Source organism: Corvus brachyrhynchos, unplaced genomic scaffold, assembly GCF_000691975.1.
Source record: "Corvus brachyrhynchos isolate BGI_N302 unplaced genomic scaffold, ASM69197v1 scaffold234, whole genome shotgun sequence".
Taxonomy (NCBI): domain Eukaryota; kingdom Metazoa; phylum Chordata; class Aves; order Passeriformes; family Corvidae; genus Corvus; species Corvus brachyrhynchos.
Genome location: NW_008237423.1, coordinates 164,044 through 176,384, shown reverse-complemented (window position 1 = coordinate 176,384; position 12,341 = coordinate 164,044). Strand labels below are relative to the sequence as shown.

Genomic DNA, 12,341 nt, shown 5'->3' with positions numbered 1-12,341 from the left:
CCTCAGTGGCTTCCTGCCAAGAATACTATAGAGGTTGGCAGACACTATATCCATGTTATTATCCTTTGATCTCTTGCAAATTTTCTCTGCTTCTACTAGGATTAAGGGAAAAAGGCTGTTTAGACAGCTCCATCGGAGGAGAGTTTAGGTATGTGGCAATTTTGTTGGAGAACTGGATCAAAGTCAAGTTTTGTGAATGACCCCTCAGTTATCTTAATTGGCTTTCTAACTGTATTGCAGCTACTTACTTGTCAGCTGGCCAAAAACAGGTAGACTCTCCTCTCTGTCATCATATGAAGCTATTGATACAACATACTCTACATCAGGTATAAGATCTGATATGACAGTTTGGGTAGTGCTAGGTGAAAGAGTAAATTCTTTAGTAGGTCCATCTGCAATAAATATATAAAACACTCAATGCAGCCTTAAAAACCAGTAATATTGATAAGCTGATTGTAAAACAAAATGCAACAGACAATAATCTATCTCAAACCCAATGACAATTTTAGAATTATACACTTTCTGTTTTCATGAAGTATAAATATTGAAACATGAAACTTCAAGCTAATGTGCCTTCAATAGTGAATAAAATTACTAAAGTGTTTAATCAATTCCAGGAAATTTGAAACTTGAAATGCACGTACAAAATGTACTATCATCTAACAAATCATGTCCTGTTCTGATTCAATATCACTTTTACACTGATTATTTCTCAAAGTGAAATAGAATAATGGCTGTCTTACACAGCATAATACAACTCTTGAACTTCAATGTCAAAGCACAGAAAAGGAGCAGAGTGATGAGTCTACCTTCTTATTGCTCCTTGCAAAGCAAAGGCATCCAAAACTTGTTACTTGCAGCTCCAAAATGGTAAACACTATGGGAAGAATAGCTCTAGCTTGGAAGAATCACTGTTTTTCCTGTATGCCCTTTGCTGCTATCCACACTTGATCACAAACTTCCAAAAGATTTTAACAGCTACTCTCACACCTAAGTTAGATATAGGTGAAAATAAACTAACGTTTCAAAACATGTAATCACATAAAAAATTTTGACAGAACTCACCATTTGTTGGAACCACAGTTATTCTGTAACCCACTATTGCATCTGGTGGCCTTTTCCATGACATTTGAACATTATGTTCATCTATAATTGTAAAATTCAAGTCTGATGGTGGGTTAACTGCAAAAGATTTATACCAGGTAGGTGTTTAAAAGCTTGAACAAGTTTTGGCAAATGAATAAATAAAACAATGTTGAGCAAAGCTTACTAAAATTGTCTTTGCATAAATTTGTTTCCAACAAATATAAAGATATGTTGTTGGAAAAAGAGTAAAATAAAAGCTGACAAAAATATGACAAAACATCAAAGAGTATATGCATTACAGAGGACAGCACAGAACATGTTTCTTGAGTTGCCAAGACATTCAAGAATGGCCAGCAAAATCAAGCACAATAGGAAACACATTTGGATACATGTACAATGAGTTCACAGATAATCACCACATATGCAAACGTTTCACATAACAATTAAAGGAAATTTTTTTACATGCTGGGTGCAATCTGTAGAAGCATGCCAAATCACAACCTGCTTACAATATCATGAGATCATTTAGGATGTGGAGAACACAGTACTCTTCTTAATTAAACATCAAATTAAGCTTTTAAGATATAGTCTCTGCATATGATATTTCTCATCAATTTCACTGAATCTGGAAACTTGGCAGAGTAAAGAAATAATTTAAATACAGGAAAAGATTGGATATTTAACGTTCAGTAAAACAATTTCTGTTAGGGTCTAGATGCGAATATACATGCAAAATGTATATCAGTAATAATGATACACTGATGTATCATTATATTTCAAAATATGGAGAACTCCACCCCTTTGTTCCTAGAAGCCACTAAAGTGACATACTTTGCATGTAACAACAAAGGATTCAGGAACTAAGGGGCTAATAAATGGCGTTAGTAATAGTTGCAATTTGCCAAAATATTCGAGCTGATGCAAAGTTCACAAAAATAAAATTCTACCTGTTTACACCAGATTTATGTACAATTTCAAAGGTGTAAACCATTGTTTTCATGTTCCCTTTGCAGCAGGTGTACCCATACTAATAGTGGCATTTTAACATAAAATGCCAGTATGGTTCCAAACAACACAATGGTTAATTATGAAAAGACAACATCAAAATATATTTAAGGACATTTATTTCACAGAATTTATAGAAAATGGCAAAGAGGGCACCAGTGAACTGAACAAATGACTGCAAATAAAACTTGTAGGAGCTGATGACAGAAGTAACTGAACAGTACAGAAAGAAATAGTTTACACACGCTAATTTGCAGCATCATGCATATGTAAATGAAATGTTGATTATTGGTTTTTTAGCTTCCCACAATGGACAAAGCCTCCATGTACAAGGTTCATTACACAAAGACGTTTCATAAATATTTTATAATGATATTCTCTTTGTAAAATTGTCATGCTTATTCATGCAGTATTTTACTGACTCACTGTCAGTGCATGGTAGGTGTATTATATATTATTGTTTAAATAGGTCTAAAAAGTAAGATTAGATCCAGCCATACTTTCCTCAACTACTAGTGAGAGAGTTTTGCAGGCATTTTTAAAAGACAGATCTTCTGTTTCATAGAAGATCTCCATCATATGTCAGATTTCTTGTCAGATTTGAATATCATTGTAAAAGCAGATAAAGAAGTAAATGCTAGAATGTTTAATTATGAAAAGACACTGTCCAATTACAAAGAGTAAAACTGAGATTAAAAAAATGGCATTTTTTTCTTTTTAATTTTCTGTAATTTCCAACCATAGGATAATATGGCTTTATAATACCGATACAATAAACAACAGTAGTGCTGAAGTAAATGTTATTTTTCCTGTTGTCCATACACAGGCAGTGAGATTAGACCATTAACTGCATGCACAATTTATTCATCATTCAGTTTATGAGTATCACAATGCTAGAGATGGCAAGGTAGTTACTTAATATCAAAATCATGCAACATGTGTTAATAGTAAAATACATTTAGATGATAAGAATATCATTATAAAATATTGTTTCAGTAGCAATGGCTCAGGACAAATTTAATGCAAAGGCAGAGACAACTGACCTGAGCATGCTTTTAAAAAAAATTCAGTACATGGAAAAAGTAGCACCACCAACCTTGCAAGTAAATTGGAATGTTGCAGCAGAGACTTTAGGCTTTAACTGCTGAAGGACAGCAGCAGCCCAACTTGTTGATATCCAAATGACCGGATTCCAGATAAACTGAAAAAGCTGACTGTGAGGAAAAGTCTTTAGCATTTTAAAGGATTTTATTCCATTTTATGATAATTCAGGTGTGGATCTTGGCAGGTAACAAGAATAGTACATTGACACATAAGTGACGTATCCATTCATCCAGGTGATCACAGAACAATGGCACTGCAGGGGAACTCAAAAGTCCCCTCGTCCATCCCACGGTCAAGACAAGATTGGCCACCCTATGTCATTCCTGACATGTTTTCTCAGATCATTCTTAAAGACCTCCAGTATTGCCAAGACTGCCAGTTCCCCACAGAAATTACTCCAAAACCTCACCGCCTTTATCATTGCAATTATTTCAGAGACCTAACCCCCATCTTCATTGCTGAACTTTAAATCCATTCATTCTCAGCCTACAGCTGGCTTATCAAACTCAAGCACTGAATACTTCTCCCATTGAAATCCAAAAAGGAATCTTGCTTGAGTGAAAAAAAAAGCAGTTTGGATTCAATGTCATCAAAATATCTTCCAGATGGCCTGTGAGCTTTCGATACTCAAACAGAATCTCCAAAACATCCATGGACCTTCACAGGGGTCAGATTTCACCCAAGTGAAACCAGCTGTGGGGTGAAGACCAAACCATGGTCATATGACTGAAAGCAGTAAGTTGATCTGAAGTACAGCAAAATGTTTAGATGATAAAAACCTTATTGTGATCATAAAATAGGGCAACTGTAACTCCATTTCATTAAAATTCTTCTCCCAGAGGGGAATTAACTAGTAGAAAAATAATACATCTGCAATATTGAATCAAACCAGAGTTCTAGGGAAAAAATGCCCTTGTTGTAGTAGGAGTTTGCCTCATTTAAGGGACAAACCTTAAAACTTCACTCAACAAAATCTTACGTGTGAGTGCATCTTAACTCCAGCAAGCAGTCTTGATGTCAGGCTGCTTGCAGCAGTGAAGTTGCACCTATTCTTACAATGTAGTGACACTGCTGATCCTTTGTCCATCAAAATCCATGCCAAACCTCTCATTGACTTGTCAAGGTACAGAATCATGATCATAACATGTCATGGTGTAGTATTGCCTTCATACAGTGATCCAACTGTTTCTGCACAGAAATGCATGGCTCCCCTACAGTTTTCCAGAGGATTAAAAAAATATCTTGCTTTACAACAACCGTGTTTCCACAGCATTAATTTTGGCCACTGTTAGAACTGTGATATGATAATTTCCTTTACTGGATCTATATTATTCTATATTATGCACTACAAAAGAAAAACAAAAGAAAAAAAATCAGACCTAATATACTTAAATTATTGCCAGTTCTTGTGTTATATCCACATGGAATAAGGGTATAATTTCTGAAACAAAAAAAATAGAGAGCAAACATCTTTCTCATGCTATGCAGGTCTTATATTAGCTTGTATACTTCACAGGTAATATAAAAAAGTCTACAGCTTTTTGCAGATAACACAATGTGACTACTAGAGGATCCCAGTGAATACCTTAACAAGACAGAATTAATATGTAACTGGAATATCAAGTAATTTATATCTAGAACCATATTTAAAAGTGATATAACTTGGAAGTAGCTGCCATTCACAATCCTTATGTGAAACATATGCTGTGATTCCATCACTGGAAAGGACACACTATAGTTAGCATGTAAAATTACATGTTAGCCCAAGTTAAAATAACATGCAGTCTACAGAAGCTGAAGAGTAAGCTCAGCTTTATGATCCCAGCAATAAGCCCAGCTGAGGCTGGAAGGTGCCAAAACTCTTCATTTACTATTTTTTTTCAGAAATGACATGAATTTGGCACAACTAGATCCTGACCCCAGTTAAGCTCCTCTGAAATCTGCATTGCCAGTGTGACTGGGAGAAACAATGACCTACAGCCTAGATATGTAGTAAAGAGCAGCTTCTCAAAAGAGCAGCTTCACAGACTTGTTAGATATTCATTGCCAATCGCAACACAGAAACATCGCCATCTGTATCTTTTCTTTGCATTTTTTTTATTTTATACATGTATATGAAATTTCTTCAAAAGAAAAAATGCATAGCTCATAAATGTACTTTGAAAAAAAAATCATTTAAATCTATATACCTATACTACATATCTCAACTGCATATATATACACACATTATATGTAAGTTTACAAAATTTTACACGTGTTTGTCCATATATATGTATGTGCATGCATATATACACTTGCATATGCACGTATATTTTGCTTCTAATTGGCAGCAGGAAAACCAGGGATGTATAGTCACCCTCAGGTATATAAAAATTTCAATTTCACATATCAATCTACATGGCTCTCTATTTAGAAACAGCTTCTTTCTCAAAAGATATCGCCATCAAAAGATAATAAAATAATGGTCCTACCAACCACTTCCAAAACTTGAAAAGTTTCAGCTATCCCAGATCACCTCTAAATCATTCAGTCAATGAAAATTAGTGTACTCAACACAGTTTTATTGCAAGCCAAAAATTCTAATCCTCTGCAACTGCTGTGCTGCAAGTATTTGTCACTTACTCTATTGGATGTCATGGTAACAGATTTTTCACAATTTTTCTTTTCATGCACAACAGAAAGGTTCCACACTTGGATCAGTGATGCCCTCCTTCCCTGCCTCTAGCCTAGAAAACAGACTTTTCTAGGTCTGAACCGGTTCCTGAAAAACTGAAAAGTCAGCACCTTCAGAAGCTCAGTTAGGTTACACAGAACCAATGTTTTCCTTATTTCTTTCCTGTGCCTTTGAAAATCCCTCTGTATTAAGAAATATGACATGGTACAGAATCCATGACAACATCACAGCAGTAACTTGAGGTTATAATTAACAGATTCTTCACACACCAATATACTTGACTTAACTATGACTAAAATAAGACCCCTTGGCTCTTTGTGATCACAGATGAAAAAAATACTGTAACAGAAAGAGATTCTGACATATGGACAGACATGGAATGCACTGGAGTATTGCTGTGCTGGACTAAAAATGCACAAAACAACTTAAAGTATAAAATATAGAATCACACACAAGAATTTTAAGCTGGGAGGGAGATATCAGAAGGATTGCAAAATAAAACAAGAAGAATTTCCCTGTAAAAGGAAAGAGCAAAAATGCTGAGCATGAAAACAGATTTGCTTCCTTGACCACGGTAAACAAACAACTTCCCCAGTGAAATGGCATGAATGCATTTAGACTATATGTGGGTTTTACCCCCTCTGCTCCTAAAGGGTCTGCCCAACTAGAAGCTCCTGTTCTGCCGTACCTCTGTAGAAAAGCTCTAACACCATTACTGTGGCTCACTGCCTTGCCAAGAGTAGCAGAGCACAGCTCTCACAAACGACTTCAGAGCAGCTGTGATGCTGATGAAGAATCAGTTTCATACTGGAAGATTCAGGAATCTATGGACAGCAGCATTGGATAAACACCAGATCTACTCCCAGAGGAGACTGAAAAATAAAGTCTAAAGGAGGGCAGAAAATAAAACAGGTTTTTCTTTCCTCTGCTCTCACCCCATCTTCCCACCTCATATCAAGAATCTTCATCACATTAAATGGCCCTCTCCCTTATTCTCCTCTCACTTTTTCATCCCAGCAAGTGTCTACCCACACCTTTGGAAAAGAAAATTCAAACTGCATGTCTTGTGAATGATACAGGGAGACTCAAAAAGAACTAAGAAAAGAGACACGGGACTGACTGACTGGTGGGGGAGGATAGCTTTGCCACAAAGTGATCCGAAATTTGGAAAAATAAGACTAAGGGACAAACTTTCACAGCTAAAAGTCAGTTCAGCAGACAGGATTTGAGTTGCAATGATACCAGAATAAAGTAAATAAATAGGTAAGTAAATAATTTGCTAAAGTAAATAAGACGCAATTTACAAAATTATGCAAACTTGCAGTGCAAAATTGAAACAGTGCAGAAGAATGACCAGTATAGTACAAACAAAAACCTGTAAAAAACACGGTAAAAATCTCTACAAAAGCAGTTCCCACCACAGCAAGTCCTAAGGTACTCCTAGTTTTGAACTTTCATTTTCAGCACCACTATTTCTCACTCCATTTTCAGCACCACAGTTTTTCACTCCTCACTTCCCTGTCTTACTTCAAAACACTGGAGCTAGGAGAATTTTCTCATAGAAACATGATCACTGTACATGAGATACTTTATTTATCAAACATTTCTGAGTGCAGAGTAATGTAAGTCCTGTCCAAGAGCCCTCTACAAATCTCAAGATCGGGCTTTGTCCACTCTTTTCCTTGGCAATAGTGCATCCTCCAATATCTAATCAAGGTCATCCAGCTATGTGTCAAGTTTTGCCATTATAACTGGGCTGCTCCAAATACATTTTTGTAGCTTGCTTTAACAGTACTGAAGCTATGACTGGTTTAGTCTACACTATAGCTAAGTAAAACAATTTCACTTACATTCCAAAATAACATACTCCATATATGTAATTAGTAATGCAGGACAACAGCAATATTACTCCAGCTCCAAGTGAGCTCCCTTCTAAGACAGGGAAGAATGCACAAACACATCCTCTCCCTTCCTCCATCAAAACTGTACACTTTCTCTGCTTTCTCTGGCACAGCAGTCTTGCATTTCAAATGCAACTCTGAAATGACTTCAAATGACCTTTTTCCGTTCCTTTGCCAACAACAACGCAGCGGACAACAGCAATATTACTCCAGCTCCAAGTGAGCTCCCTTCTAAGACAGGGAAGAATGCACAAACACATCCTCTCCCTTCCTCCATCAAAACTGTACACTTTCTCTGCTTTCTCTGGCACAGCAGTCTTGCATTTCAAATGCAATTCTGAAATGACTTCAAATGACCTTTTTCCATTCCTTTGCCAACAACAACGCAGCATGAGAGGAAGGCAGAGGACTGATTCTCTCCTAGGGTGACCAGATGTTGCATTACTGGCAAAAATGCCATCTTTTTCCAGAAAGCCAGTGTATTTTACATCTGCATGCCCCAGGCAAGCACTACTGCTTGGGGGGCAAACACTGCAGAGGCATCTCTGACACCCCATGCTTTTAGTAGTCATCAGCCAAAGTGACCAGGTCCAGACAAGGGAGCTTGATCAAGGAATTTGTTTCAGTTCAAGGCAGAAAGAGAAGGAAGGGGGCAAAATGAATTATCAGATGCTGGCTTCTGTTTTTTTCCCGTAAGTCCAGAGGAGTTCACACCTACGATGGAGTCAGGTCCCAGAGGTCAGATCAAGTCATTTCAGTGCAGGATATTCAGCATCTCTGTTTCCCCTGGCAGCCACTGCTGGCAGAAATGCCATGACTATGCCCAAAAGGCCAAGCAGCTCACACTGAGGGCACAGGACACAGTTGCTGTTAATCCACTGGGGAGCAAATGCAGGGCCAGGCCATTTTGAGCCACGCTGTGGCAAGTATGGCAGTGAAGATGGGTCTCCCCACATCTTCAGCTGGAGGCAGGATGCTGCCGGGGGTGACAGGGGCCTCAGCCTCCAGAGACACTGGGCTGAGGGCTGAGGAGGAGAAGGAAACTCTTTTCCGAGGTGACAGTACCACATGTACGCCAGAGCCTTGGAGCCCCAGCCGCCCACAGCAAGGCCTGGCCCAGCCTTCCCTTCAGTGGTGCCCAGGACTCGTGTCACAGCACTTAGCATCTTCCCAAGCATGTTCCCCAGGTCAGGCCCGCCACAGAAGTTGAGGTGTCCCTGGGGGAGGGTCTGGCCACCCCAAGGCTCAGCCGGGGGTCGCCCCGCCGAGCAGGGGAGGCCGATGCACCGGCAGGCCGGTGGGGCAGAGGCGTCTGGCTGGACAAAACACACAGGCGCAGAGAGCCAGACTCTGTTGGAGCATTTTATTTCAAAGTTGCAGGTTGTTGGGTAGTAGGTTTTCCATTTCCTCTCTCAACATTACTAAAAGAGGCCAGAGACCAGACCTTCTTGGCCCATCCTGGGGGCAGCGCTGTGGCCCCGGCCACGCCGGGCTGCCTGCCAGTGGCAATGGGCTCCTCAGGGCGCTGCGCCCGGATGGCCACACCAGCTGGCCCACGTCCTGTCTGTGGGGTGGTGTGGACAGCACACCAGAGAGACAGAAAGGGAGATATGGTCCGGCTCACTAGCCGGGAGAAACAGAACACAGAAGGAGCTGGGCAAGGAAGGAGAGGCATTTCTCTGAAGGAGAGAAAGAGAGAAGGTGATGTATTCACACTCAAAAACAGAGAGGGAGAGAGCCAGTAGCTCAAGGCTGATTGGGAGATTTTCTGGTCAGCGAGGCACCGGGGCAAGGGGGCAGGGAGGGGAAGGTTACCTTCAGCCTCGATGGAGGAGAGGAGGGTGGCTGCACACAGAGCAGCGACTGCCGAGCACAGCGCTGTCTTCATTTCTGCCCTTTCAGATCACAACAACATGAATGAATCTGCAATGATGGGGAAGGGGGGAAGGGGGAGAAAGGAGAAGGAAATGATACATGTGGATTAAAGGATTGCGTGGGTGTATTCATGAAACATAAAAAAGACAAACCATGGATTTCACTTTGTTCCCTTATCCCCAGCCCCCACCCACGGGACCAGGTTGAAACCTCTAGACTTGAAAACTGTCCAAGACGATGAAATATCCGTATGACTAACTGGACAGTCTCGTCTTGCAATAATGTGCCTTTTGTTGCTGAACCCTTTCCAATCACAGTAAGCACATGAAGCTTTAACCTAGTTAGGGTTAATTTGATCAGGGAAGTGCAGTGAAGATCTGTGCCTCCGCACAGGCAGGAGCCAGAAGGGAGCTCCATGACTTCATCGCTGAATGTGATGATAGCTAATTCAGAGGTCATTCCTGCCTTGGATCAACTAAATGTCTCTTTCAGCTGGAGATTTTAATCGGCTCCTTTTTCATAACTGTTGAACCACTTAGTTAGCTTTGTTTTACTGGTCTCAAGGCAGTTTGGAAACTGTAATAAAACTTTTTTTAGGGGTTCTGCCTACAAATGTGCTATTCTTCATTTCTTGAAAGTCTGAAATAGGTTATACAGAAGTGTGTGTAACACAACTGAAATTTGACACATCTGTCTAGCCATGATGTTTCAACATCTGATAATTCATTTACATGTCCTGAGAGAAAATAGATTTAAAATACACTATATAAAGCTGACAGGCATAAGTCTCACAATCACTGCAGGTTGTCTAGCAAAATAGGTGGGATTAGGCCAAGTTAGTGGTTCTTAATTGCAAGCAGCCATACTTTCATAACTATGTGCCCTAGGTCATGTAAAATTACTGCCAATTACTCCAGCAATACTTCCAAATTATTTCCTTGTCTAAAGAAAGTCTAATATGAACCTACACATGCATGTAAGTGTTTCTAAAATTTTGGATTTTCTATCTCAAGAAGTAGGGGAGTGACAATTTGTATGAATAAAGTCATAAATGCATCATATATCATAATTAGGCTGGGGGAAAGAGAATTCCAAAAGCAATTAGGCAACAGATTTTATCAGGAAGATGCCAAGAGCAAAACAAAAGAAAAATACATAAATCAGTAGTCCACAGAAACAACTGAAAGGGAAAACGATATTCTTCTACCATCTAAAGGACTACCCTGTGAGGCACATTTAGTGGAGATCCAGGAATTTCCCAGTTACTGACACTGAGCTTAACAGGCTTCATTTGAGCAGCTGTATATACTTGTCGTAGCCAAATGCCTTTACTGCACATGAAAATACCAAGAGCTCAGTGAAAATCTAAGCAAACGTTTCAGTCTAATGGCAGTTCCAGTGGCTAAACAGAAGAGTAATATTGACCATGATGACTCCCTGACACTAACATAGGAAAGGCCAAGGTTAGTATTAAAATGCTCTGAAAGCTCCAAATTCGTATCACTGCTCTGCGTGGGAAACGGCTGCCCCTGGGCAGATCTACAGCATCCTGCAGTGAGTTTAAGGATCGCCCAAATTCAACGTGAAAGGACGTTTTGTCCTGGAAGTCTCATGTGAGCTTTGACTGCCATCTTTTGATCCTTTTGAAGAGCAACAGAAATTAATCATCTCACAGTCATCTAGGAGTTTGCCACTGCTGCAGGTCTACCATTCCTGATACACGTTTTTGTTTCATTAAATACACCATCTCACCCGAAGCATTCATTTGCTAACCTAGAAACACTGTTTCCTTCTCGCAAACTTAGGTGCGTGGAAGAAAGCCTAGAGCTGGCAGAGGAAAGTTCCTCTCACTGGCTCAGCAGGGACGCAACAGACCTCGCGTCAGGACTAAAGGTTTTCTCATGGATCTTTAGAAATCACTTAGAAAAAGTCCAGCCCGAGCTTTCACAGTGCCAGTCCTATCTCGCACTAATTCAACCTACAGAAACTTAGCCAAAGCGTTTCTAAACCACACAGTGCATGACATTTACCACTTTCGAGAAGAAAAAACTAACGTAAAGAGAAAAAGAAAAAAACCGCAGGAAAAGCCCACTACCTATCAAAGACATAAGAAACTGGAAGCAGGAGAAAGCATCACCGGCAGCTGAACACACAAGGGAGGGAAGCGAGAGCTCCTGCCAAAGCCGCAGCGGTAGCGTGCCTACAGGCGCGCTGGGCGCTGACAGCGGGTTCCGCCTGGAGCCTCCGGCCGCCGGGAGCCTCCGTCTCCGGGACATCACCGCCCCTCCCCGCATTTCTGCCCAGGCACCCGTCCGCCAGCAGCGCTGGGGGCCGGCATCCCGCTGGGCTCCCCCTTCCCTTTCCCTGGGCTGACAGCCAGCAGCCCCGGGGCGCTCTGCCCCGCACCTCTCCGCCCGCCCGGCCGCACGCCTGCAGCCGGCTCTGACATGCCCAACGCGCGCACACACGCTCCTTCCTAATCCCCTGGCGGCTTCCAGCCCGGCGCTGCTACCCCGGCCTAAGGTGCATTGGAAGGGGCTGAGTGCATGCTGCGTGCGGACAGAGCGGGACACGGGGGCCGGCGGCGGAGCGGGCAGGGGACCCCTGCTCCTGCCCGGGCACACACAGACCTTCTGGGGCGGCCGCAGGGTGCCGGGGTCGGTGACAGCTCCTCCGGCGGTGACTCCGGGGGGGGC

At 41.2% G+C, this 12,341-nt stretch overlaps 1 protein-coding gene across 4 annotated transcripts in view; it reads right to left on the bottom strand.

The window, feature by feature from the left end:
* Positions 1-12,339, bottom strand: part of COL12A1 (collagen type XII alpha 1 chain) — a 100,927-nt gene extending 88,588 nt beyond the window's left edge. For 3 of the 4 annotated variants that reach the window (XM_017731072.1, XM_017731073.1, XM_008631243.2), the window contains exons 1-4: positions 12,276-12,339; positions 9,586-9,693; positions 1,066-1,182; positions 249-392 (exon numbers count right to left, since the gene is read on the bottom strand). In XM_017731072.1, the coding sequence (XP_017586561.1) occupies positions 249-392; positions 1,066-1,182; positions 9,586-9,658 (334 nt within the window). In that variant the 5' untranslated portion in view covers positions 9,659-9,693; positions 12,276-12,339. The remainder of the gene's footprint in view (positions 1-248; positions 393-1,065; positions 1,183-9,585; positions 9,694-12,275) is intronic. The other variant, XM_017731074.1, reaches the window with a different exon arrangement.
* Positions 12,340-12,341: the final 2 nt, after the last annotated feature.